The 26,649-nt window shown below is 55.0% G+C and overlaps 2 protein-coding genes across 6 annotated transcripts in view; both read right to left on the bottom strand.

Moving 5' to 3' along the window:
* Positions 1 to 1,299: 1,299 nt before the first annotated feature.
* Positions 1,300 to 19,225, bottom strand: EHD2 (EH domain containing 2). Of its 2 annotated transcripts, none has more exons than XM_061173240.1 (6): positions 19,121 to 19,225; positions 16,687 to 17,147; positions 16,061 to 16,158; positions 11,664 to 12,076; positions 5,580 to 5,744; positions 1,300 to 3,111 (listed from the first exon to the last, which is right to left on the bottom strand). In XM_061173240.1, exons 2-6 carry the CDS (start codon positions 17,088 to 17,090, stop codon positions 2,560 to 2,562), a joined length of 1,632 nt encoding a protein of 543 aa, XP_061029223.1. In that variant the 5' UTR covers positions 17,091 to 17,147; positions 19,121 to 19,225; the 3' UTR covers positions 1,300 to 2,559. The 2 variants fall into 2 exon arrangements, with proteins under 2 accessions (XP_061029223.1, XP_061029224.1); XM_061173241.1 differs by having other exon boundaries at positions 16,687 to 17,143.
* A 4,741-nt stretch (positions 19,226 to 23,966) lies between these two features.
* BICRA (BRD4 interacting chromatin remodeling complex associated protein) overlaps positions 23,967 to 26,649 on the bottom strand; it is a 74,216-nt gene continuing 71,533 nt past the window's right edge. For all 4 annotated transcript variants that reach the window (XM_061173376.1, XM_061173378.1, XM_061173379.1 and 1 more), the window contains 2 exons: positions 26,499 to 26,601; positions 23,967 to 25,927 (listed from right to left, as the gene is read on the bottom strand). In XM_061173376.1, coding sequence (XP_061029359.1) covers positions 24,834 to 25,927; positions 26,499 to 26,601 — 1,197 coding nt within the window. In that variant the 3' untranslated portion in view covers positions 23,967 to 24,833. The remainder of the gene's footprint in view (positions 25,928 to 26,498; positions 26,602 to 26,649) is intronic.

Below are 26,649 nucleotides of genomic sequence, written 5' to 3'. Positions count from 1 at the left end.
ATTTTTAAAAAATCTAGTTTTCTTAAAAAAAAAAGTTATACCCGTCAGTGGCAGATTCGGCACACGAGACTTTCCAATCTCAGAACGTTTGACCTGTCAATGTTCCAACCCTAGCATCTTGGAAATCAGAGAGTTTTCGGAATGTCGAGGTTGGGAGCACAGAACATTACGTGCGAGAAATGTTAGAAACATACATTATTAGAACCCTAGAAGCACAGGCTCACAATCATTAATCTTGGGTAAGCTACATAGTTGTGCCTCAGTTGCTTCATCCGTAAAATGGGGGCGATAATGGTTCATCTGCCTCATAGGTTATTCTGGAGATTAAACAAGGTAATATATACAAAACCCTTAAGACTGCCGGGATCTAAATGTTAACTATTGTTATTACCTCGCCCCCTGAGACTTTATCTTAGAATCAATTAATCTATGCTGTTTACAAATAAGGAAGGGAGCTCAGATGCCCTTGGGCTCTGGCAACCATCCGTAGGGATCCAGAGCCTCATAAGGCCGTTCTCCACTCGAAAAGGAAAAAGGCACAGAGAAGGAAGGCGCCAGGGGGGGGTTCACACAGCGGAACTCGGCCTGGGGAAGGTGACAGGCCCGGGATTTGGCCCTGGAGACCTGATCACCCACCACCTGGGGCAGGGGTTTCAGCGACCGGCCAGCCTAGCTCGCGTGTGTCCACCAGGGGGCGCCGGGAGCCGCGCCACCGGGCGCGCGTGGGCGGGGAGGGCGCGAGGCCAGCGTGTCCCGGGGGCCGTGGGTGTGGCCTTGGGTGTGAGTCGGCGGGACCACGAGCGGGGTCCCCCCGGGCGTGAGCGAGCGCGTGCGCACACTTTGGTGGTCCTGATGGGCAGCATCACCTCCTCCCCCTCCGGGAGCCCGCTTGTCCTCGGTGTTACGTGTCAGGAGCTGTGTACCCAGGTTGTGTGGGTGGACGTCGGCGGGCAGGGAGGAGGACGGGGGCACCTTGTAACCAAGTTGGCACACACACACATACACACAACCCCACGGCCCAGGGCTTGGTTCCCAGGCCCCCGCGGCAGGAGGTTTGAGGGAGGGATGTCCCGGAGGGAGGGCCTCAGAGTAACTTTTCTTCGGAAAATATGTCGGTCTGGTCCCCAGCCCAGGCCTGAGTCATCAGGTTCCCGCAGCATTGAGTCATGGCCTCCACCTCTGCCCCTGAGAGCTTGGAGGGTACCCCCCTGAAGTTCTGCCCAGGGCTCTCCTTCCCCAGGGGGTTTGGGGGGAGAGCGATCCCCACCTCTAACCCATCCCAAGACAGCCTGACTCCCACAGGGAAAAAAGCCATGGCTTTATTTGCACTGTGGGAACGCTATTACGTTCACAGTCCCCTCCCAGGCACGGGGTGAGGGGTGACGGGCGTGGGAATCCCAGCGAGCACCCTGGAGGGGGCATCGTCCCCATCTGTTCCGCTCTTCCCCATCTTTTCCGTGTGGTCCCCCACCAGGGTCAAGCACTAATACGTAGTGACGGCAGGAAAAGGTGTGTGTGTAGGGGGGGTGAGAGTTCCCTTTAGGGGAGGGGAGGGAGGGTTGTAGCACCAAGAGCCCCTCCCCCCACGACGTCCCTGAAAAGGGGACTAAAATTACGTCCTGGGGCCTATCTGGCAGGGGCTCCACTTAAATATGGACTGATGGTGGGCCGAGAGGCTGTGCCCCAGCAGTCTAAAATTCGAACCACCAGCTGTGGGGAGCCTGAGGTGGGGGGAGCAGGCTGGGCTTTCAATCCAGGGCAGGTGAGTGGAGGACAGAAAGGCCTCAGAGTGGACGCCGTCTGGGAGGAACAGGGATGGAAGGCGGTTTTTGGTCTGCAGAGGATCCTTCTTAAAGAAAGGGGTGTGGCAGGAACTGGGGGGAGGGGCTAAGAGGGGTCCAGCTGAGGAAGTAGGAGGTGTGTCTCCCCCCTGAGCCCCCAGTGGTCCCAAGACCTGAGGACACCATGGGGTGGAGGGTCCCCACCTGGCTGGGCAAGAGGAAGCAGGGCAAGGGGACCCCTCCGTTAGTCATTTCAACCAAGTGGCCGCTCACTTATGAGGGGTCCTGCTCAGAATCAGGGATCAGACGGGTTAGGCCTGGGTGCGTGTCTCTGTGTGTTTGAGTGATTCTGTAGGTTCTCTCTCCTGAGAATGTCAGCTCCATGAGGGCATATAGAGTGTCTGCTTTGCTCTCTGCTGTAATCCCCAGTGCCTAGAAGGAGCCCTGAACATAGTAGGTGCTCAACAAATATTTGAATGATGCAGGGATGGATGCTTCTGTGTGTGTGTGTGTGTGTGTGTGTGTGTGTGTATTAGTCTCGGAATGATGTGCTAAGTGTACGTGAGGGTAGAGGTGTGAAGGGTGGGCAGAGAAGCCTTGCCCCTCCCCTGGTCCCCACTGCCTGGCAGTGGGGGGCAGAGGGACCCCCATCCTTACAGCTGGGAGAGTGGGCAGGCAGGGTGCACGTGGGCCGGGGTGGGGATGTGCGTGCAGCCATCCGGAGCTGGGGAGCCACAGCAGGGCAAGAGGGAGGAAGGGCCGGCAGGCAGCGGCTGGCTCACTCAGCGGAGCCCTTCTGGCGCCGCTTGGAAGGTGGCACGAGGCGGCGGGGCAGGTTGGTGGGCAGCCCGTGGCCCTCGAGCTTGGCCTCGATGAGGTGGCTGGCCAGGGCGAACTCCTCGTCGTCCAGCATGCCATCTCGGTCAACATCGCTCAGCTTCCAGATGCGGCCCAGCACAGAGTTGGGGAGTTTGGTACCCACCATCCAGGTCTTGGCCTTGGTGCCACTCAGCTTGCCATCGGACGGCGCCAGGTTGTAGAAGATCTCATCATATTTGGACTTGTCCTTGGTCACCACCCACTCAGTCTCATCATCCGAGCCCTCCTCGCCGTCCTCCAGGGCCTCATCAGGCCCCCGCTCCACGAAGGGGCCCATGTGGGTGCCCTCGAAAGCGCCCCCCTGCACGCCCACATCTGTGCTTTCCAGCTCCTCCTGCCGGAGCAGGGGCATGAGCTTGGCGATGTTGTGGGTCAGCATCTCATCCAGTGCCTCCAGCAGCTTCGGCTTCAACGAGTGGAACTTGGTGAAGTCGTGAGCCATCAGCAGCTCCTGTGGGGAGGGGAACGCAGAGAAGTCAGGGGGCACCATCCCAAAGCCCCCCAGCCCCGTGCTGGCTCCGGGACACTTGGGCAGCTCTTGACAGAGAGGTGCAGAAGTATCTGATTATCTGAACACCCCAATCCGCTTGGGTACCCACCACTCAGAAGAGACTTGGGCAGCAAGGTCCCATGGTGCCCCCCACCCCACCCAGTGCTGGGCATGACCCCAGAATCCCTGGACAGTAGGGAGAGCAGGGGCCCTCCGATGACTCAGAGCAGCAGCCTTTCACCAGCTGGTAGAGAAGGATTTCAACATTTTGACATCAGCCACGGCTTTACCAGAGCACACCCGTCAGCCCTCAGTCCTGCCCACCCTCTACGGCACCCCAGCTGCCCAGTCAGCATCCCCACCATTATGCGAGTTAAGAAAATGCAATTCCTGCCACCCTGCTGGTTCTGTTACCCCACCACACAGAAAGGACTAAGCGGCTTGCCCCATATTTGGAGGTTAGGTTTGGGATGGACAGTCATCAGGAGATCCTGGGACTACCCCCACCCCCGGGGCAAGAAGTCATCTGGTGCTAGAGCCGCTGCAGGGCTGGGTTTGTGGTCACGCTGCTTCTCACACGTGCAGCTGTTAAAGCGATTGCACCAGAAGAGTTGCAGCAAAGACCAATCCATATGGCAGCACCACATTAATTTCCAGAGCCAAGGCAGAGAGCTCCACTGATCACGACCATAAAGAGACAGGGGTGTGATTGATGGTGATGAGTAGGGAGGACTCCAGGGCCAGGCTGCCCAGGTTCCAACCCAGCTCTGCCACTTGGGAGCTGTGTGTCCTCAGTCAAGTGACTTGACCTCTCTGGTTTCCCTGTCAGTTTCCAGATTTGTAAAACAGGTTGAGAACTAGCACTCCCCTCACTGGGAGGTGGGAAAGGCTAAATGAATTCATCTGGATGAAGTGCTCAATAAATGTCAGCGTAATATTCACAGCTGCTCTTTATCTAGCCCAGCGGCTCTCAACCAGGGACGATGGTGTCCCCCAGGGGACAGCGGGCAATATCTGGAGACATTTTTGATTGTCACAACTCGGGGGTGCTACTGGCATCTAGTGAATAGAGGCCAGGGATGCTGCTAAACAGCCTGTGATGCACAGGACACCCCCTACAAGGAAGAATTATCTGGCCCCAAATGTCAGGAGTGTGGAGGCTGAGAAACCTTGATTCGGCCCAAACTCTGTGCCAGACACTGTCTAAGGAAGTCGCAAACACTAGCCAATTAAGCATCCAAGGTAGATACTATCAGGATGCCGATTTTCCAGTTGAAGAAACTGAGGCTCAGAAAAGTTAAGTGACTTGACCAGGTTCACAGAGCTAGTCAGTGACCAAGGGGAAATTCACTCTATTATAATTCTTCAGTATTGGACTAGAAATATCTAAGACCCAAAGGTCACAGGCTTTCAGTATCAGCCTAACACAACCTCAAAACAGAGCCTGGGCTAGGGGCACTAGTCCTCGCCTCCATGCCTGAGCCTGGACCTCTGTCCCCACGTCCATTGGTCACTCCTGCCCTGCCCACCTCCTGCGGCTCTTCATTTACTCCAGGCTGCCACACCCAGACCCAGTGCTTTCCCTGACACTGGTTAATCCTAGGCCTGAACATGTGAGGAGCCTCCGGTTATCCCCCAGTATCCATCTTCCTTTCTTCCTCAGTATGGAATCCCTGAATGTTACCTGGGCATCTGGCCACCTAGAGAAAAGACTACACTTCCCAGCTTCCCTTGCAGCGGCTGTGGCCATGTGACTAAGTTCTAGCCAATTGGATGTCAGCACAAGTTGCTCATGCAACTCTAGAATTGCCCTGTTCAATACAGTAGCCACATGTGGTTATTTAAATTTAAATTAGTTAAAATTAAAACCTAAAATTTCAGTTTTAATGTGGCTAGTGGCTACCACATTGGACAGCACGGCATAGAAAGTCACCAGAGAAAGTACTATTGGACAGCACTGTTCTAGTAAGTGTTCTTAAAGAGAGAGACTGTACAATTAGCTTCCCCTCCCGCCCCGCTCCTCCCCCTCTTCTTGCTGGCTGGAATGCAGACACAATGGCTGGAGTTTCCACAGCCATTTTGTACCATGAGGGGGTTCTTGGGACTGGAGGCCAGACTTGGAGGAGAATTAAGACAGAAGGAGACTGGGTCCCTGGCTCTGTAAAGCACCGAACCAGCCCTGGACCATATTGCAGGACATTTATGAAGGAGAGAAATAAACTTCTATCCTAACTAAGCCACAGTTGCTTTGGGTTTGCTGTTCACTCCCTTAATTCACAAAACCACGCTCCCACAGAATCATTTGCGGGAAGTGCTTTCAGGAACCTGCCATCCATCCCTCTAGTTTTCAAGGTCCCATTCCGGAGCCCATGGAAGCCAACCTTCCCATCACATCACCCCTGCTGCCTTCCTCCTGGGCGGCCTCCCACCTGCATCTTCTGGCAGTCCGGGAAGTCGCCGGGAGATATGTGATGCTCCAGCTGAATCTTGGCAAAGATGACGGGCAACTTGAGGATCAGCTGCTTTTTCTTGTTCTCCTTCCCAAACACGGCGGGCATCTCCTTCTTCAGGTAGCTGATGATGTAGGTGTGAACCTGTGGGGAGGAGAGTTCTCACCTAAGCCTGCCTCACAGTCACCTGCGGGGCTCGTTAAAACATGGGTTGCCCGGAGCTTCTGATTCACTAGGTCTGGGGTGGGGCCTGAGAATGTGCATTTCTAACAATTACAGGTGAGCTGCTGCTGCCGTGGGTACAAGGGCTCCCCATCTCTCCTAGGTACTCTCAGCCCCTCCCGTGGCGTAAACATCCCTCCATGTCCACTGCCAAATCTACATACCAGCCCTGGCCTCTCCCTGGAGCTCGAGCCTCAGAGCTGATTGCCTTGTCAACATTCCTGGACAGCTCCGTCTTAGGACGCCCGCAATGGAATTCAGGTCCAGCCCCCAGAGCTGTGCCACTCTCAGCTGTGCCCATCTCGGGAGACAAACGGCACCTCCACCTCTCCCTACCCAGTGGAGCCCAGAAATCTGGAAATCATTCCTGATTTGATTCTCCCTCCTCACTGGCCACATCTATTTCATCAGCGAGCCCTTTTAACTCCTAAATCTCTCGTCTACTTTTCCATTTCTCTGCACCTCAGTTGCTGCACCCCCCCATCCCAGCAGTCACATCTTTTGCCTGGGGGGACACACCAGTCACCCCACTGGACTCCTGGCTTTCCCTCTGGCCCCTCCAGCCCCTCCAATCCTTTCCCCATGAAGTAGCAGCTGGAGGGTCGTTTTTGTTTTGTTTTGTTTTGCTTTTTTAAGGAACAAGTGCGGCACCATGAGACACTGCTACTATGTATCAATTTGCTTCTTATCCAAGTGCAAAATTCCTCCCACAGCCGACAAGGCCCTACTGCAGCAATTCTCAAAGCGTGGCCCGGGGGGTCCCCGAGACCCTTTCAGGGGTTTGCAGACTCAAAACTATTTTCATAAGAATATTAAGGTGCTGTGTGTGTTTTTTACTCTCATTTCCTCCCCAGCGGACAGTGGAGTTTTTAAAGGCTAAAAGATATTGCAATTGACTGCAGAAACAGATGCGCAAATCCAGATTTCTCCTCTGAAGCCAGACATTAAGGAGATTTGCAAACATGTAAAACAGGGCCACTGTCCTCCCGAAGTTGGGTTTTTTTTTTGGGTTTGGAAAACAGTTAATTGTCATACAACATCTGTTACTTAGGTTAACAGGTAGTAGATATTTTTCTTGCTATTTTAAATGATCTTACCATGTTAATTATTATCAATATATGTTCATTAGTATACATCGACATGATCAAAATGTATAGATAACATTTATAATAAATGTTACTTATTAATAAGGATATAAGTATTGTTTGGGAATTCCCTGGCGGTACAGTGGTTAGGACTCCGTGCTCTCACTGCTGAGGGCACAGGTTTGATCCCTGGTCGGGGAACTAAGATCTCGCAAGCCACGCGGCACGGCCGAAAAAAAAAATTATGTAAGTATTGTTGGTTAATTAATATTATGAGAGAAATAAATATGAAACGTTTTCTCAGTATTAACTTACTTTTTTTTGGATGTAACGCGAGGCTTGTGGGATCTTAGTTCCCCGATCAGGGATTGAACCCAGGCCATGGCAGTGAAAGTGCTGAGTCCTAGCCACTGGACCGCCAGGGAATACCCTCAGTTTTAACTTCTAATATGGTTAATATAGAAAGATTTAATCCGTGTACATACAAACTCTTTGCGGGCCTCAATAATTTTTAAGAGTGTAATGAGGGCCTGAGACTGCTCTGCATGTCTTGGCTCCTGCCGCTTCATGCAACTTTATCTCCCTCCATCTGCTCCAGCTTCCTCACCTGCCGTCCTTTTTTTATCAGCATGCCAACCACTTTCCTACCTCAGGGCCTTTGCACGTGCTACTCCCCGCCTGGAACTCTGCCCTGGTCTCCCAACAACTGGCTCCTTCAGCTTCCTTTTGATGTCACCTCCTCACAGAGGCCATCCTATGGGAAGCAGGTGCCGCAAGCACCACCATCCAATTCCTTTCTACCTTTACTTTTATTGTTTCATTCACAGCACTTATCACAATTCATCATTATTTCATTTATCTGTTAGTTTACTTATTCTGTCTCCTTCCATCAGAATGTGAGCTTCAGGAGAGCTGGGACCTTGTCTGTTCCCTCTGTCCCCAGTGCCGGCACAGTGTGCAGAGAAAAGACTCAAGAAATATTTGTGGAATAAACCAATGAACTTGAGAACCTTTGAGCCACGATCTCATAAGTTATCAAAAAGCAAACAAGGAGGGGACTTCCCTGGTGGTCCAGGGGCTGAGACTCTGCGCTCCCAATGCAGGGTGCCTGGGTTCGATCTAGATCCCACATGCTGCAACTAAAAGATCCCACGTGCCACAACTGAAGATCCCGCACGCCGCAACAAAGATCCCTCACGCCGCAACTAAGACCCGCCGCAGTCAAATAAATAAATATTTTTTTTAAAAAAAGCAAACAAGGAGAGAAAAAAAATGAGCATTCATACGTCCTATTTTTAATAGGAAGCTCAATAATTAAATGGATAGGGTTAAATAAAAATAAAATATATCTGGAAAAAGACAAGAAACTACTCACGGGGGTTGCCTGCAGGGAAGAGAACCTGAGAGCCATTGGGGTCAGAGGTGGGAGGGGGCACGTTTGACAGAACATGAGTGCTTTCCCATGAGATGGTCTTAAATGTTCAATTAAAAACACTCATTAAGGGGGCTTCCCTGGTGGCGCAGTGGTTGAGAATTTGCCTGCCAATGCAGGGGACACGGGTTCGAGCCCTGGTCTGGGAAGATCCCACATGCCGCGGAGCGACTAGGCCCGTGAGCCATAACTACTGAGGCTGCGCGTCTGGAGCCTGTGCTCCGCAACAAGAGAGGCTGCGATAGTGAGAGGCCCGCGCACCGCGATGAAGAGTGGCTCCCACTTGCCGCAACTAGAGAAAGCCCTCGCACAGAAACGAAGACCCAACACAGCCATAAATAAATAAATAAATAAATAAATTAATTAATTTAAAAAAAATCATACAGTGGCTTCCCATTGTATTAAAAAAAACCCACACTCATTAAAAAGTCCTTTTAATGAAAACCTAGGAGCAGGACAGGAATAAAGACGCAGATGTAGAGAATGGACTTGAGGACACGGGGAGGGGGAAAGGGTAAGCTGGGACGAAGTGAGAGAGTGGCATGGACATATATACACTACCAAATGTAAAATAGATAGCTAGTGGGAAGCGGCTGCATCGCACAGGGAAGGGAGATCAGCTCGGTGCTTTGTGACCACCTAGAGGGGTGGGATAGGGAGGGTGGGAGGGAGATGCAAGAAGGATGAGATATGGGAATATATGTATATGTATACTTGATTCACTTTGTTATAAAGCAGAAACTAGCACACCATTGTAAAGCAGTTATACTCCAATAAAGATGTTTAAAAAAAAAAAAGTCCTTTTAATGAGTCATAGGTTTAGAATGCTAAACATTTTGGTGGCACCTTGGCTGGCTCTGAATCCTCATCTCCCATCTCCACCACCCTGGGCTCCTTGTTCAAGCATGTCCCGGCCTCAGGGCCTTTGCGCTTGCTGTTCCCTCTGCCTGGGTATGGTCTCCCCCAGATCTCCACTCTGCTCACCCCTTCCCCTCCTTCAGGCCTCTGCTCAAATATCGCCTCCTCCAGGAGACCCTCCCCAATGACCCTAAAATAGCCTCTCACCAGTCTCTCTGCTTCACTTTTCTTCATAATCCTTATTACATACAATATAATATTAGAGATTAATTTGTTTAACATCCACTTCCCAATGAAAAAGCAATTCTACAAGAAAAGAAACTTTATCTGGTTTTGTTCCCTGCTCTATCCCCAGGACCTAGAACAGTGCAGGAGCACATCGTAGGCGCTCAATAATTGTTTGTTGAATTAATGCTATCGAGTCACCTCAGCGAGCTCGGTATGAAGGTTCACGGCACCCTGGTCTCTTTAGAATCAGAACCTCCCAAGACCCTGGCCTCAAGTGTCACAGCACAGTGAAATCGCCCCTTCTAGCAGCACCTATCACTTCAACCAAAGGGCAGAGCCAGAGGACTCATCCACATCGGACACTGGGACAGACAGGGAAACTGAGGCACAGAGGGGTAGTTACCAAGAGTGCGGAAAGGCCTTGTACTGTTGGGGGAGCGCATATGGGGAGGTAAACGGTGTGTGCTGTTGTTTGATGGTTGGACCAAGTGTGGCAGAATCACACGTGGGGAATGAGCGGGTGACACGGGGCAGGGGAGAAGCAACAAGGCTTGGTCACTGTAGACCCTGTGTCTTGAGCGGCACTGGGGAGCCATAGATGGATTTGCAGGAGGAAGGGGAAGGAGTGGTCTGCAGGTCTGAGAAGGCCAATCAGGGCAGGGGTGTGGCCAGGCCGGTGGGTGGGGCCTACGAGAGCGGGCCAACGGGGAGAGGGGGCGGGGCCTAAGGGCGGCTCCTCGGGAACCCAGAAGACAGGAGGAGGCCAGGCACTAATGGTTTTTCCAGAGAGGAAGCCGCGGAAGGTGCCAGGAAGAGATAACGTGGGTGGGCGGGGTGGACCGGGGCGCGGGTCCCGGACTCCGGGGTTTGTCTGGGTTTCCGGAGCCACCTCCTGCGTGGCGGGGGCACCAGGTGTCCGGCCCCACCCCGCCCCAGGGTCCCACGGACCCTGGGCTCCCCCTCCCGCTGCTGTCTGCTCCCCCGAGGGACCTGGGGGACCGGGGTCCGTAGGGGAAGAGGGTGACCCAGGGGGAGACTGAGGGAGGGAGGACTGAGAGAGGGAGAATGGAGAAAAACAGAGAGAGAAAAGAGAATGAATGAGGGAAGAGAAGAGGAAAAAAAGAGAGACAATAAGGGAGAGAGAGAAACTGAGAAAGAGGTGGAAATGAGATGTAGAGAGAGAGAGAGACACAGAGAGACAGAAAAACAGAGACAGTCCAGGGCCTGGGCAGAGGAGGAGAGAAAGGTGGATTCTGGAGCCCTCAGGAGCTGACCACACTGGGCAGCTCCCTCCCAAGGAAGATTCCTGGGGTGGGGGCGGGGCTCTGACTCACCCCCCTCTCTGCAGCTCCTCAAACCAACACCTCAGGCTCCTCCATCCCCCATAACCTTCCAGGCCTCCCTGCCTGCCCAGCTTCCTGCCCCACCTCCACCCTGGCAGGCAGCCTCCCCTGTGAATGTTCCATTCGTCCTCCAAAACGCTCTTAAACCAGTGCTCTGGCCTCCCAGTCCCGGAGGCCCTGTCCTGATCCAGGCTCCTCCTTGTTCCTCAGTCCCCAGCCTCCTCCCTGGTCTGGGAGCTGAGTCTCACTGCCCTTGAATCCACCCTCCAGAAGGCAGCTAGAGTCTGACCCTGTCCCTCCCCTGCTCTGAATCCTTCCATGGCTCCCCAGTGCCCTCAGGACAAAGCACAAGTTCCAGGCCACAGCCCTGGGTGATCTGACTCTCACCCACCCCAGCCCACCCCTGCCCCTAGCCTCAGATTCAGTTACTCCCACTGTCTACACTGGCTTCAACACTGACATTTTTTCCTCTTCCTTGAACTGGCCATGTTCTCACCTCCAGTCCACGCACTTGCTGGTCAGGCTTTCTAGAATCTCTTCCCCTCTTTGTCCTCCTCATCCTCCAGTTTGCAGCTCAGATGCCCTCTCCTCCAAGAAGCCCTCCCAGATTTCCCCTGGGCTCCCCAGTCTCAGCCCTGACCATGTTGGATGATCACTGTCTGGGGATGGGGTGGTCTTCTCCCCTGGACTGCCTTGGTCACTGCTGTGTTCCCAGCACCACCCGGCACAGGGCCAGGCACAGCAGGAGAACTTTCTCAGATTAGAGAACTTAACTAATCAGAGAGTTGATGCCAGGGACCAGCAGTCAAGTAGAGGAGGATCAGAGGAAAGGCAAGAGCTGCCGCTGCCTCCCCAGCCCCAGTTACTGCTCAGCCAGCCCCCCATTACTGCTCACCCGCACCAGCCGGGCCCTCTTCACCAGATCATTGAGCTTGCGCAGTGCGGCGTGGCGCGGCAGGCCCTGGATGTCGCGGAAGAGGTCCTGCTCCTCCAGCTCGAAGAGGCGCCGGTTGTCGGGTACCAGGAGGGGCTGGGACCAGAAGGAACCGATGTAGACGCGCAGCACCTCGGGCGTGCCCACCACCTTGCCCAGCGCCCACATGAGCGCCCCGTAGACACGCATCAGCTGCTGTGTCTCCACCATGTCGGCCTTGTTGAGTACCACGCGGATCTTGTCCTCGTGGCCTCGCAGGGCGCCGATGGCCTCCGAGAACTCGTCTGAGATCTCCAGCTTGTGAGCATCGAAGAGCAGGATGATGAGGTCCACGCGCTCGGCGAACCAGCGCAGCACTGCCGGGAAGTCGTAGCCTAGGGGGAGGGGGTGGTACGGGGGCGCCAGGGGCAGAGGTCAGCACCCGAGCCTCCAGCCACTGGGAGGCAGCCATTCCTTTGGACTCAAGTTAGACTGTACAGGATGTTCAGGTTGTTAACCTTCGAAATTTTTGTCTATGAGAAACAGCTGAGGCCCCAAGAGTGCCCCACAGCTCTGTCTCTGCAGCCCTCAGAATTTCCCCCATCACTCTGGCCCCCGTCTCTCAAGCCATCTGACTACAGGGGACAATCACCCCCTCCCCTTTTTCATTCATTCTTTAGGCAGATATTAGCAGTGGGCATTGGTCCAGTTATTGAAACACTGAAGTGTTCCTAATAGACTCCCTGTGCTTCTATGGACAACCCACCCCCACCCCCCGCAAGGCCCCCGAGTGCCTCCATCACCCCAGCCCCTCCCCAGGATCTGTCAGATCTCCCCACCATCCAGCAACTAAAGATTTCACTCGGGCCCTGGTTATGCTCTTAACATAGCAGATGTTAAATATTTTAAATTTATTAACAACATTTACTGAGTCTTCTGTGTGCCAGGCCCTGTCCTGGGCACTGGGGGTCCCACAGAGAACACTCAGACAAGGTCCTTGCCTTCGTGGGGCACCCATCCCAACAGCTGGCTCCTGGGTCCATTCATTCATTCCTTTCACCTTTCATTTCCTCACTCACTCATTCATTCACGCTGTTTGCTTTTTTGCTTGTTCGCTCATTCATTCAGCAACAAGTGATGCTTGGGAGAGAGGAGAGGAGCAGTTGAGACCCACCGACTTGGCAGTTGGGAAGACCCGCGTTTGAATCCCGGCTCTGCCCCCATAAGCTAGGTGACCTTAAGCAAGCAGGTAAGCTCTCTGGACCTCTGTTTCCTCCTCAGTAAAATGGAAATCATCATAGGACCTACCTCCTAGAACTGTGTGAAGATTAAAAGAATACACGAGGGGATTTCCCTGGTGGCCCAGTGGTTAAGGCTCCTTGCTTCCAATGCAGGGGACGTGGGTTCGATCCCTGGTGGGGGAACTAAGATCCCACATGCCGCGCGGCCAAATAAATAAATAAAATTTAAAAAAAATTTTTTTTAAGTAATACACATGAGCTAAGATACATAAAGAGCTTAAACAGTGCCTGGTGCTGAACTATGCACTTAAAATGAGTGAGCTTTAGGCATGTAAATTATAGCACAATAAAACTCTTTAAAAAAAAACGGTGCTAGACGCATGGTAAGCACTCAACAAACATTACTCATGATGCCTGCGAGACACCGTTGGGGGGTCATCCAGGAGCCATCCCCAGAGCCGCCTGCTCTGTGCTGGGGACACAGTGTGGCTCAGGCAGCCCCAGGTCTGTCGTTACTGGGCTCACGGTCCAGAGTGGTCAGGCTGGGATGCAGCAGCCCAGAGGGGAGCGCCTGACCCAGCCTGGGTAGTCAGGGAGGGCTTCCAGGAGGAGGGAACAGAGTGGCAACCTGGGGGATGAGGAGTTAACTGGCAGAACAGGGAGCCATCGCTGATTCACCCGAAGTCACCTCGTGCCCTTCCCGATTCAACTTACTGAATCTTCAAAACGACCCCAGGAGACAGGCACTCTTATGACCTCCATTTTCCAAAAGGGGAAACTGAGGAACAGAGAGGTTAAGGGATTTACTCCAGATACGCAGGTAGGAAGCAACAGAGCAGCAGCCCCCTGGGCCTCCACGCTCTGCTGGGGAGCTGGTGCCAGGCCAATCCTGCATGGGAGGAAGCAGGCTCCTGCAGCCACTGGGGACGGGATGGGATGGGGTGGGGGTGGGTGACACTGTTTTGCGGGGAGAAAGGGCCAGGTCACCAGAGGAACAGCAGCTGGGGCCCCTCCTCCCTCCCCAATGTCTACACAAACACACACAGCGGCCCGGCTTTGGAAAGTGTGTCTCATGCAGGGAGGGACGGAGGGAGGGAGGTTGAGTCAGCGCGGGAATGGGAGACGTGGCAGAGAGGCACCCCGGGGCGCACAACGACAGCCTCACAGAGGAAAAGCAGTCATCATGGGCACTTCCATAGCACCTAGTGTGTGGTACATACTGCTCTAAGTGCTTCACACATTTTGACATTTAAATTGAACCCTCAGGGCAACCTATGAGGCTGATACTATCACGTTCCCGTTTTACAGATGAGAAAACTGAGGCATGGAGAGGTTAAGTGGCTCAGCCAAGGTCCCACAGTTTAGAAGGAGCGGAGGCCAGATCTGAACCCCGCCAGAAGGCTCCACTATGCTACAATCACATACGTGTGGCCTTCACAGATATTCCAGGCAGAGGCTGCTTGCTCCACCAGTGCACACACACGTGCGCACACACACGTGCACACACACACTCGTGCACTCAGGAGCGTACACCTGGACACCATCAGAGCCGCACGCTACAAGATGCAGACTCCCAAACACACCCTCGCTCACAATCTGGAACCTACACAGATATCCGTGGTCACGCAATTGCAAAGACGTTGTGAGACCCACACAAAGTAACAGCAGCAGGCACACACAAGCCCGTGCACACTCGCACACGCACCAAACTAGAGACACAATCATATATAGTTACATAAAAGATACACTCATGCGCATACACACACACCCCCCCTCACTGTACACACAAGGGCACAACTGTATACAGAGATATAATCACATGCGGTCACACCCCATCCAACAAAATCCCCTCAGGCCTTCCTACACGGCCACACACAGGTACAATCCCAAGCAGAGCCCTGACACCTCAGAGTCACACCCACAATTACACACTTTCCCAGACACACACTAAATGATCCACACAGTCACAGAAAAGTTCCCTTGCCCAACACACTCACACACACATTTCACAATACAACCACATATGGAGACACAACCAGTCACTGTCACACACAATCCCACAAAGCCCCCCGGAGTCCCTCAGAGCCGCACACAAAGTCACACCCTGCCACAATCACGGGCGCAAACTCCCAGACACTCACACACACGCACACACACATACATCCTTACAGACAGACGGACGGACTCTCCTCTTCCCCTACCTCTGCTGAAAGGGAAGGAGACCCTGTTCTCTGCTCTTCCCCACTTCCTTTGGGCTCCCACCCTGCACCCCTGCCCTGGCTTGGAGGCCTCCCTCCCCTCCGACTCTCCCAGGCCCACGCCCCAAGCTCCCCCCCACCCCATTGCTTCTGCAGCTGCCTCCTGCCTCCCTTCCGGGGAACAGGCGCTTCCTGGGCAGCAGCCAGGGACTCCCATCCGCGCCCTCACCCCAAGGCCCAGCCTCCTTGCCTCCCTGCAGTCGCCTCCCACTCCCCTCTGCCCCACACTGCAGCCTCCTTTGCCCCAGTTTCTGGCCTCCGAGGCCTTGCGGGACAGGGGTGGAAGGGGACAGAAATGCTGGGTGGAATGAGGGTGGGGGCCGGGCTCCCTCGGAGGCCCCGCTGGAATTCATCCCCTCCCCTCCGCGCTCCCCCTGCACAGCTGTTTATAAATTCCAGGCCGCCCTTGGCCCCCGCCCAGATTCCCCTTCCCAGGTCCTCCTCAGCCCCATCTGTGGCCCAGACACAGAGCCAAGAGCTCACACGGGCCCAGGGCCTGCCTGCCCGGCTCAGCCTCCTCGCTGGGTCTCCTGTCTCTCTGTATCGCTGCCTCGCCCTCTGAATCTCTGTCCATCTTTGACTTTGTGTATCTCTCTCTGTCTCTCTTGATCTCTCCCCCTCCATCCTTCAGACCCACCCAGATGTGCAGCTGCAGCCCGTTCGCACGTGTTCACCCACACGCCTCCCCCACCCTTCAACGTGTGCCAACATGGAGGAATCACAGCCTTCCACCAGCTCCCTTCTGCTACCCCACCAGCTCAGGGCCGGCGGACACAGGCCCAAGTCCTAGCAGAGACCCTGGGACCCTCCCCCCTCAGACCCAAGAGTCCAGGCCCCCAGCCCCTCCTCCCTCAGACCCAGAGATCCAGGCCTCACTCACCGCGGCTCACTCTCTGTTTGGCCCCCGACAGGATGCCTGGGGTGTCGATGATACTAATGCTCTCCAGGACCTGATTGGGGAGCTGGGCGCACATGAACCTGGGGTAGAGGGAAGGTCAGGGGTCAGTGCAGGGAGGGGCAGGAGGAGAGGACACATAAGAAGGGAACCCAGGACTGCACCGAGGAGAATCAGGTTCAGGGAAGGGAAGAATCTTGAAAGAGAAAAGGAAGATCAGGACAGAGAATAATAACTATAAAAAAAAAAATCAGAGCTGATGTTTATTGAGCACTTACTTTGTGCCGGGTGCTGTTCTAAGCACTTTGTAGGTGTTAATTCATTTAGTCCTCACAACAACCCTATGGAGTAAGGACTATGGTTATCCCCATCTTCCAGATGAGGATAAGAGAGAAACGGAGAGATTAAGTCACTTGCCCAAGGCCACCCAGCTAGACAGCGGTCGAACCCATGCGTCCCTGGCTTAACTGCTCCCCTAGAGAAGGCAGGAAGAGGAAGGATCTAGTAGAGAGAAGGGAATTGGGGCTGAAAAGGAGAGAAACACAGGCAGGGATGGGGCAGGGTTGGGGGCCAGGGACAGGAAGATGCACTCCTGGCTCCTGGCTGCACACCTGTTGAGGAAGGTGTTCCCAAAGGGGTTGAGTTTGCGGAAGGGCTTGTCTGGGTCAACGACGAGGGCGTTGCCAGGCACGGTGCCCTCGGTGTCACCATGCATGACGGCCACGAAGCAGTCGGTGGTGGGCTCGGGCCCCACCCGGGAGCCGGGCACCTCCTGCTCCAGCAGGTACTGGATGAAGCTGGTCTTGCCCGTGCTGTACTGGCCGGCCACCAGCACCATGGGCTTGCCGTCAAAGTCAGCATCCTCCAGGGCTGGTGAATGGAAGGCCCCGAAGCGGTAGTGCTCCTCGAGAGGCAGCAGCTTTTCACGGTACAGCTCCTTGAGGGCTGAGGTCACCGTGCGGATGGCCTCGGGCTGCTGGCCCCGAGCCCCGCCCCGCTTCAGCCAGCTGAACATGGTGGCCGCACACTGCCTGCTGAGCTCGCTGATGGAGATGCACAGGGGGAGAGCTACCTGTGGGAGGAGAGGATGTTGATGGGGGACTGCCTGGAGGAAGAGGTGGAGAAGAAAGGGAGCCAGGAGGTCGAATAGATGGAGAAAGATGGTGGAATGGGTAGGGAAGAGGAACTTCTTAGAGCACTGTTGGTGGATGGCAGGAGTTGATGGCTGAAGGAGGAAGAAGGTGATTATTCCAGCTGGAGGAAGAGAGAGAGAGTAACAATGGCATGATTGAAGAAGAGGGATTGATGGTGGAAGACCAAAAGATAAACAAAGGGAAGGATGCAGAAGCTGATTGGAAGAAGTGTATTCCTTCATCTTTTTCTTTCTCCTCCACCCCTCCCATTACTTTGCACATTTTCACTGAAATCACACCATGTGTCAAGAGCTATGGATGCAAAAATACTCCAGAGACCAGCCCCACCCCCAGTCAGAGCCTCCAGTGAGGAGAGAAACTGGGCACCAAGCAGTCAATGATGCTTGGGAAATGCCGGGTAAGTGGACTTGTAGGCACCAGAGGGGGACATGGTGAGCCAACCACAGGATTGGGAAAGCTCTGGCTGGGCTGACTTTTGAGCTGCTCCCTAAAGAGTGGGCATGACAAGGGCATTTAGGCAGAGAGGATGGGGGGTATCATGACCTGGAGCTGTGGAATGGATGGACAGAGTGGCTGGACACATGGGCACAAGGATGAGAAGCGAGTCTGAACTACTGCCTGGGTCCCCCCAGATCATGATGGGGCTTGGGCATTCACAAGAATAGTAACATTTATGATCACTGCATGCCAGACACTGCTCTAACTCATTTCATCTTCACAAAAACCTTGTCAGGTAGGGCTATTATTATCCCCACTTTTCTGACAAGGTAATGTAGGTTCAAGAAGATAGCAATAACTTGCCCAAGATCACTTTGCTAGAAAGTGCTCAAGCTGGGACTCCAGGCAACCTGACCTCAGAGCCTGCACTCCTATCATAGGTCTAAGGAGTTAGGGAGAGAAACAATTACCAACCCAGCAGCAGTGAGCACTTCCAGCACCCAGACCATGTTCTCTACATTTCCTTACTATCCTTTCATGCTCTGTAGGATCTGTAGTGATGTCCCCTCTTTCATTCCTGATATCAGTCGTTTGTGTCTGCTTTTTCTTTTTTTTTCCCCTTGATCAGTCTAAGTGGATGCTTATAATTGCACTGATCTTTTCACAGAACCAACTTTTCGTCAGATTGGAGTCTCTAAATACCATTTTCCACTAAAAGAGAAACTGAGGCTTCTTGGAGAAATGGCTGATTCTGGGGCTGAGGTGGGGAAAGAACAAGTGAGCCTGGGTCAGACAGTGGGGAAGTGCTCAAACGTAGATGGGGCATGTCACAGGGACACAGACTCAGCTTGACAGGACTCCCACTGGCCAAAATGGGACAATTTGGACATCAAAAATAACTGCAAATCAAATATGTTAAAATACATAAAATCATAATGATACTTAAAAAAAAAAAAAAAAAGGAAAAGAATTCGGGGAAGGTGTGCCAGAGAGGTAAAGGAGAGGCTGGAGCAGGACCTGGGATGTTGGCAGAGGGAGGGAGCCCTGGGTGGTGTCCTATGCAGGGAGGGACCTGGGGGACATCTTGGGGAGGACGCTTTGGGGGTGAGGTAGGAGAGGAGCTTGTGGGTGGGAGGAGGGACCAAATAGGACAGAGATGGATGAGGGCGGTGGAGGGAGACCCCAAGGAGGGGATCCCCTCTGGCTGAGAGGATGGGGGAGTGGGAGACACTGGAAGGGAGGAGGAGAGAGGGGGACACTGTTACTGGAAGGGGCTGGGGGGAGACAGGGAGGTTTCGGAAGGGAGTGGGGAGACCCGGGAGACCGTTACACAGTGACTGGGGTGGGGACTGAGGGTCTTTGGCGAGCAGGGGAATAACTCAGAGCCAAGGCAGACTCGGGGGCTCCGCGGGCAGAGGCTGGGAGGCGACAGCTGCGGTCGGGGACCACTCACCGATGGGGCGCGCAGGCGGCTGGACCGGGCGGGCGAGCTGGGCGGGGGTCCCGCGGGGATTCAAAGGCGCCCGCGGATCGGCCTGTGCTCGCGGTCCAGTCCGGAGCCGTCTGAGCCGGGTGGGGCAGAGAGCCGGGAGGAGGGACGGGAGGGGCGGGGGGGGGCGGGACAAGGCGCCCCCGCCCCCCCCCCCCGAAACCGGGCGCCGGGCCTCTGGCGCCCCCCGGTGGGGAGTGGCAGGGCGCCTTTGCGAGATGGGTGAGTGAGCGGGCTCCCGGTCCCCGGTTCAAACTCCATCCCTGTCTCCCTTCCTAACATGGGAATAGTAACAATATAACAATAACACCAGTAATAATAATAATTTATTATCAGTAATAATAATTTTAAAACTTAAACGAGTTCATGAAACTCCTCTGCTCAAAACACTCCTTGGTTCTTCTCTCACTCCAAGTAGAAGCCAAAGCCCTCAGAGTGACCCACAAGACCCTGAACGATCTGCGGGCTCCCTTTGCCCTCACCTCCTTCTCTCTCCTCCTCTCTCACTCAGCTCCAGCCACACTGGCCTCTTCGCTGTTCCTCATACAACCTTCCAACTTCAGGGCCTTTGCACTTCTTGTTCCTCCATCTGGAATGCTGTCTCCCCCGGGGATCCAAGTGGCTCCCTCCCTCCCCTCCTTCAGGTCTCCACCCAAATGTCACCTCCTCTGAGAAGCCCTCCCTGATCTCCCACGATTTATCCATTATCGCTGCTTTATTCTTCTCTGCCGTCTTTATCACCACTCTACATATTTTACATTTCTGTGCTTCAGCGACGGTCTCCCTCACGAGAACATGAGCTCCATGAGAGCAGGGATTTTAGACTGTCACCAAGAGGAATCGCTGATGTTCTCACACTTCGGTTGTTTTGGAATTTCTAGGGATTGTTTACTCATCGCTGATTAGACCCACAGCTAATCGTGCACTGATACACCAGCCCCTATTACCATGTCACAAACTTGTGGATTTAAAAAAAAAAAATTTTTTTTTTGATTTGGCCGTGTGGCATGCGGGATCTTAGTCCCCCAACCAGGGATCGAACCAGGGCCCCTGCAGTGGAAGCGTGGAGTCTTAACCACTGGACCGCCAGGAAAGTACCAGACTTGTGGATTTTTAAAAATATACTGATGGGACTTCCCTGGTGGCGCAGTGGTTAAGAATATGCCTGCAGGGATTTCCCTGGTGGAGCAGTAGTTAAGAATCCACCTGCCAATGCAGGGGACATGGGTTCGAGCCCTGGTCCGGGAAGATCCCACATGCCACAGAGCAATTAAGCCCCTGCACCACAACTGCTGAGCCTGCACTCTAGCGTCCGTGAGCCACAACTACTGAGCCCGCGCGCCTAGAGCCCGTGCTCCTTAACGAAGAGTAGTCCCCTGCTCACCGCAACTAGAGAAAAGCCCGCGAGCAGCAATGAAGACCCAACGCAGCCCAAAATAAATAAATAAATATAAATAAATAAACTAAAAAAAAAAAGATGGAGAAGGCAGCCAGTGAGCTTGTAGTTCGGACACTGTCCATCTTGGGTTCCAATCCTGCTCTGTGTCCAGGTGATCTGGGCCCTGAGGTAGCCATTCCTGGCCTCTTTTTCCAGATGGCTCAGCTGTAGAAAAGGGACCCCCCAGATGCCCACTCTGCTGCTTCTAGCGTCTAAGAACAAGTATCTAAGAAGTTTGGTCCCAGGACTTCCCTGGCGGTCCAGTGGTTAAGACTTCGCCTTCCAGTGTAAAGGGTGCGGGCCGGATCCCTGATGGGGGAGCTAAGTCCCACATTGCCTTGCGGCCAAAAAACCAAAACATAAAACAGAAGCAATATTGTAACAAATTCAATAAAGACTTTAAAAATGGTCCACGTGGAAAAAAAAAAAAAAGAAGAAGAAGTTTGGTCGCAAGGACTAACCGTAGGAGCTGAGATCAGTTTTGGTCTCCTGCCCAGGGGCCCGGGAGGGGGAGCGTCTCTGGCTCCTGCACAGCCAGCCAAGGCCTTGCTGTTATATACCCCCCTCCCCCCAAGCTGGGTGTGCATAGGGGAAGGTCGCAGGCTCCCAGCCAGACCGCCGGGCTTGCAGCCCAGTCTGACACTGCATCCCTCGGGGCCTCGGTTTCCTCACCTGCGAGGTGGGGCTATCAATTCCCACACGGGGGCTTCTGTGAGCATCAAGTAAGATACCCCAGGTGAAGGGCTCGGAGCAGTGCCTTGGTAAGTGTTCTGAAAACGTTAGTCATCGTGTTCCTCTGCTCGGGCTGCATGCAGCCAGCCTTCCAGAACTGAGGCCGTGAGCAGGTGGAAATCACTGGCAAACTTCTTTACGCGGCCAGGCCACGTGAGGTCTTCCGGGAGCTTGCGGGGGGGATTAGAGGATGTTAAGAACTGCCGTTCTCCTTCAGTGCTTTATTACGTACGTGGGGGGAGTAGGTCTAGAGCTAGCAAGGGGGGGCGGTCCCTCTCCTGGAGATCCCATGTATATGCTCCTCCCCCTCAAACACCCCCAGGAGCCTGAAGAGGAACGGGGAGCATCACCGTAGTTCAGCCGCCGTCACTCCCACTGACTATGGCAGTCGCCTCCTCGCCATGTCGGTTCCCCACACGGCCGCCAGAGGGCGCCTGGGAAACCTAAAACAGCTCAGCTCTCTGCTCGGAACCCTCCTGGGGCTCCCGCCTCACTCACAGTCAAAGCAGTCATCACCGTGGGGCTCAAGATCCTACAGGATAGGCCTCGTTTGTTCTCTCTGACCTTACCTCTTGTCTGCACCCCCTTCTTCCCTAGGTTCCAGTCACAGGGCCTCTTCGCTGCTTAACATTCCACCCACGCTCCTGCCTCAGGGCCTTTGCACTGCCTGTTCTCACTGCCTTGGGTGCTCTATCCTTAGATCTCCCCGTGGTTCCCTCCCTTATTTCATGCAGCTCTCTGCTCAAATGTCACCTCCTCAAAGAAGTCTTCCGCTCCCACCTGATCCTGAGGGCCGTCATGTGCAGTTGGGCAGGTTGTTCACTGCACAAAGCACTCGCTTGTATGAAGGGGGCTGGACTCCAGGTCACATGCTGCTCTCCAAAGTCTAGGAGAAAGGGGTGCTGTTTTCTAGTTCACACAAAGGGGTTCTAGGGACTAGCAGCTGCTTTGTCCACTCCTTCACTCTGTGTCATGGATTGAGTTGTGGCTCCCCAAAAGATACGTCAATGTCCTAACCCCTAGTGAATCAGGTGTGAATGTGATCTTATTTGGAAATAGGGTCTTTGCAGATGGAATCAAGTTAAGATGAGCTCATACTGGAGTAGGATAGGCTCTAATCCAATATGGCTGGTGTCCTTATAAGACACACTGATGTACAGGGAAGGTGGCTTCGAAGGAGAGACTGGAGTGATGCAGACACAAACCAAGGAACACCTGGGAGGGCCAGAGACTGGAAAAGGTAAGGAAGGATCGATCCTCCCCTAGAGTCTCTAGAGGGACTGTGGCCCTGCTCACACTTTGATTTGAGACTTCTAGCCTCCGGAACCGAGAGAATAAATTTCTTTCTTTTAAGCCACCCACCCAATTGGTGGTACTTTGTTATGCCAGCCATGGGAAACTAACACACCCTGCTTGATTTTCCCCACATCTCTGACACTGTACACGTTTACAGTCAATCCTCACTGTGAGCAGGTGCCCTATTTGTGAATTAGTCCACTCGTTAAAATGTATCTGTGATGCTACAAACTCGCAGCACTTCCACGGACATGCGCAGAGTGGCAAAAACGTTGAGTCGCTAAGGCGGCGCCCTTGTACTGGAAATGAAGTATCCTTTTGGGGGTCTATTTAGTGCCACGTGTCTCACATTTCTGTGCTTTTGTTGATTTCACTGTTTTATTTTTCATAGTTTTTTTTTTTTTAATTTAATTTTTGGCTGTGTTGGGTCTTCCTTGCTGCACGCAGGCTTTCTCTAGTTGTGGCGAGCCGGGGCTACTCTTCCTTGCAGTGCGCGGGCTTATTGCCATGGCTTCTCTTGTTGCGGAGCACGGGCTCTAGAGCGCAGGCTCAGTAGTTGTGGCTCGCGGGCTTAGTCGCTCCGCGGCATGTGGGATCTTCCTGGACCAGGGCTCGAACTCGTGTTCCCTGCATTGGCAGGAGGATTCTTAACCACTGCGCCACCAGGGAAGTCCTGATTTCTCTGTTTTAAATGGCCCCCAGGTGTAGCGCTTTGTGCTGTCTCAAGTGCTTAAGCACAAGAAGGCTGGGATGTGCCTCACGGAGAAAATACGGGTTAGAGAAGTTTCACTCAGGCACGAGTTATAGTGCCGTTGGCCGTGAGTTCAATGTTAACGAATCAGCACTATACATTAAGTGAGGTGTCTTTAAACAGAAACACATAAAACAAGGCGATGTCTTGACGGCTTGACAAAAACGTGACCAGAGGCTGGCAGGAAGCTAACCCTATATTTCCCCCCAGGAGCGATGGTTCAGTATTTGCTAAGTCCGTGTTCCCAGAGACCACAGAACCTTACCAGGAATGATACGATTCGCCTGTGTTTGGTTGAACTTTTTCACTGCCTGCCTTCTCCACCACCAAGTTGGCCCTCCCAGGACAGGCACTTGTCTTGTTCAGCTGCACCCCTGTGCCTGGAACAGGGCCTGGCACCCAGTAGGGGCTCACGTATGTATGTGGACTAAGTCCTCGCAATCCCCCTCTCCACCCACCTGTCGCCCCTACCCCCGGACTCCAAACAAGTCCCCGGAGACCCGAAAGCAAAGGGGGCCGGGGGGGCGTCAGTACAGTTTTAAAAAAAAGGATCGTTTTTTAATTTACAAGAGTTCTAAATGTACAGAAGTCTCCTTTAAAAAAATCGTTATACACAATAAATACAGTACAAAAAAATTTATCTTACAGTACTAGTTTTGTCTCCAAGATTTCGAAATCTGGCGTGGGTGGCTGGCGGCAGGAAGAACAGAGGGAAGACTGGCTGGGGAGGGGGTGGGAGGAAGACCCCGGTTTCCTGTTTTGGAGGTGCTCGGATTTCAGTCGAGGGACTGGAGGCTTCGCAATCTCTCGTTCTCATTCGAGCGCACACAGAGGGACATAGGACACGGAGCGGGACGCACACACATGGATGGGACACAGCTGCCCGCGGGCACAGCGCTCCCAGCTGGGGGTACCGGGATGCAGGCTCACGCCGCCCCTCCCGTGCGTTTCCTTTCTCGGCCTGTGGGGGGCGGTGGGGAGAGGCTGAGCGCAGCTCGCAAGGACCCTGCCGGCTCTGAGCGCCCTCCACGCAGGGATCCATGAAGCCACACGGACAGGCCCGGTACCCGGAGACGCGTGAGCAGTGGGGACAGCCAGGAAGCCCTCATCCCTGGCAAAAGCGCACGTGTCCCCCGGTGGGGGGGGGGGGGGGGGCGGAGTGTGCAGGAAATGGGAAGAAATAGGAAACGACACACCAGGATTACCCCCTCCTTTGGCAGGGGGACAGTTTACATTACAGCCCCTCCCCGAAATCCACGACCCCCACCCAACAACCCGGCTGAAGCAGGAGGTGGGGGACGAGGCCTTTGTGACTCAAATAACTTAGGCAAGAAAAACTCAAGGGGTCCCCGGCTCGTGTCCCCCAGGAGGCTGAGGTCAGACGCCCGGCTGCCCCCCTCCCCCCTCCCCGCGGCGTCCCTGCGGAGCGAGGGGACAGGGAAGGGAAGACCAGCCCGGTGTTATCTGTTCAACGTCCTGGCGCCGAGGCCACCGTTGTGACTGGAGGGCGGGTAGGCCTCCGGCCTGTGCAGGGGCGTCGGGGAGGCAGACGTGACCGCCGCCGGGGCGGCGTGTGGGTACGGGGGTGCGGGCGTCCGGCCGGGGGCCTGTTGGAGGTTCAGGATGCTGTCGATGGCGCTCTGGAGGTGTTCCGTGAGTGTGTCGTCCTGCGGGCTGTCGCTGGAGAAGCTGGCCTGGTCCACGTCGGGCGACTCGGACTTGCGCCGCTTGGCCGGGGGCAGCGGGGGCGCCTCCCAGCCGGGCTCCCGGCTGCCGCTGCCCTGCCCGGCGCCGGCCGCGGGTTCGGCCGGGGCGCCCTTCAGCATGCGCTGGTACAGCTCGTCCTCCACCGCCGCCAGCTCGCGGATGAGCCCGCTGGTGGCCTCGTCCACTTTGGTGGGCAGCGGGGCCGGGCTGCCACCCCGGGCTCTGCCCGCCACCGCCCCCTCGGCCGCCCCGCCGCCCGGGGCCTCCACGTTCTCGCGGTAGGTCTTGCGGAGGGGCAGGCGGGGGCAGTGGGGGGCCGGCGCCGGCGGCTTGCGGTCGGCGGCAGCCGGCGGCGGCGGGTGGTCCACTGTGCCGTTCATCTGGCCGGTGGCGGGGGGCGGCGGCGGGGGCCGGGGCGGGGGCTCGGCCGCCTTGAGGGCGGCGGGGGCTGGCGGCGGGGGCTGGTGCACCGGGTCCAGGGCTGTGTTGTGCACGACCTTGCTGAGTCCGGCTTCCTGTTTGATCTTGAGCTTGAGGCCGATGCGGCTCCGGGCCTCATAGGTCTTGATGGGCGGGCGGTTACGGGAGGGCATCGGGCCGTCCTCGTCGGCGTCCAGGGAGGAGGCAGCGGAGGACAGGGAGGAGGAGGACGCCCGGGCCCAGCTCACGGAAGGGGAGCCGCCCGCCCCACCGTGCCGGATCACCAGCTTGGTGGGCAGGTGCAGAGGGGGTTGGGTCGGGGCCCCGGACGCCGAGGACGGTGATGGGCCGTGGCTGGGGAGCCGGTGTCCCTCGGAAGAGGCGGCGATGGGGAGGCCGAGGGAACGCGAGGAAGACACATACTCATCTGCAGGAGAAGGGGGCCAAGAAAACCCAGGGGGTTAGGGAAAGCACGAGGCGCCTGCAGAGCAGAGCTGAGAGGAGCCGGCCTACACTGAGCGCCTACTACCTGCCAGGCCCGGGGCTAAGCCCTTGACTCATCAAGTCCTGAGGACATACTGCTAGGTAGGACCCTTTCCCCAATTCCCAAGTCCCCCCAGTGTGCAAGCACAGGTCAGCACCGGAGAGTGGACACCACCTTAACTTCTGCAACCCAGGCACCTTGCTTGCTTCACCCCAGTCCTGGCTCTGCTCCCCTGCTTTTCTATCCCCCGGGGGTGGCAGGATGTTCCCTCCATCCAGGCCAGGATCGAGGAGGTGAAATGGACACACGGTGATGGAGGAGGAGGAAGATGAGCTCAGCTTTCTGTGGTTTCAGAGCCGGGAGCACTCGGCAGGAAGGCGGGGCTCGGGCGCCGCCCAGTGGTGGGGTGAGGTAAGGCCACGCACCCTGCTCCCGCCCCAAGTCTAATTCGGCGGCTCTGGCACTGGGCACTACGCGGGTAGGAGTGGGGGACTCGGCCTCTCTCCCCTCTCACCAGGCTTCTCCTTGGCCAGCTGCTTGTCCAAGGCCAGCGTGGTCTTTTCCTCCTGAATGAACATTCGGTCGATCATTACCATCTCCGCTGAGGGGCTCACCCTCTGAGGGGGGAGAGAAGAGAAGACGGGCAAGTGAAGAGGTGAGGTGGG

The sequence above is a fragment of the Eubalaena glacialis genome, chromosome 18, assembly GCF_028564815.1.
Source record: "Eubalaena glacialis isolate mEubGla1 chromosome 18, mEubGla1.1.hap2.+ XY, whole genome shotgun sequence".
In the NCBI taxonomy this organism is placed as follows: Eukaryota; Metazoa; Chordata; class Mammalia; order Artiodactyla; family Balaenidae; genus Eubalaena; species Eubalaena glacialis.
This window is presented reverse-complemented; position numbering and strand designations above follow the sequence as displayed.

Bases quoted from the DNA above. Each gene is read 5' to 3' on its own strand.
- EHD2 (XM_061173240.1), bottom strand. From the start codon at position 17,090: ATGTTCAGCTGGCTGAAGCGGGGCGGGGCTCGGGGCCAGCAGCCCGAG. The intron at 16,159-16,686 runs GTGTGCAGCCAG...CCTCTACCCCAG, and splicing joins GGGAACACCTTCCTCAACAG to GTTCATGTGCGCCCAGCTCC. The intron at 12,077-16,060 runs GTGAGTGAGGCC...CCCTCCCCCTAG, and splicing joins CAAACAGAGAGTGAGCCGCG to GCTACGACTTCCCGGCAGTG.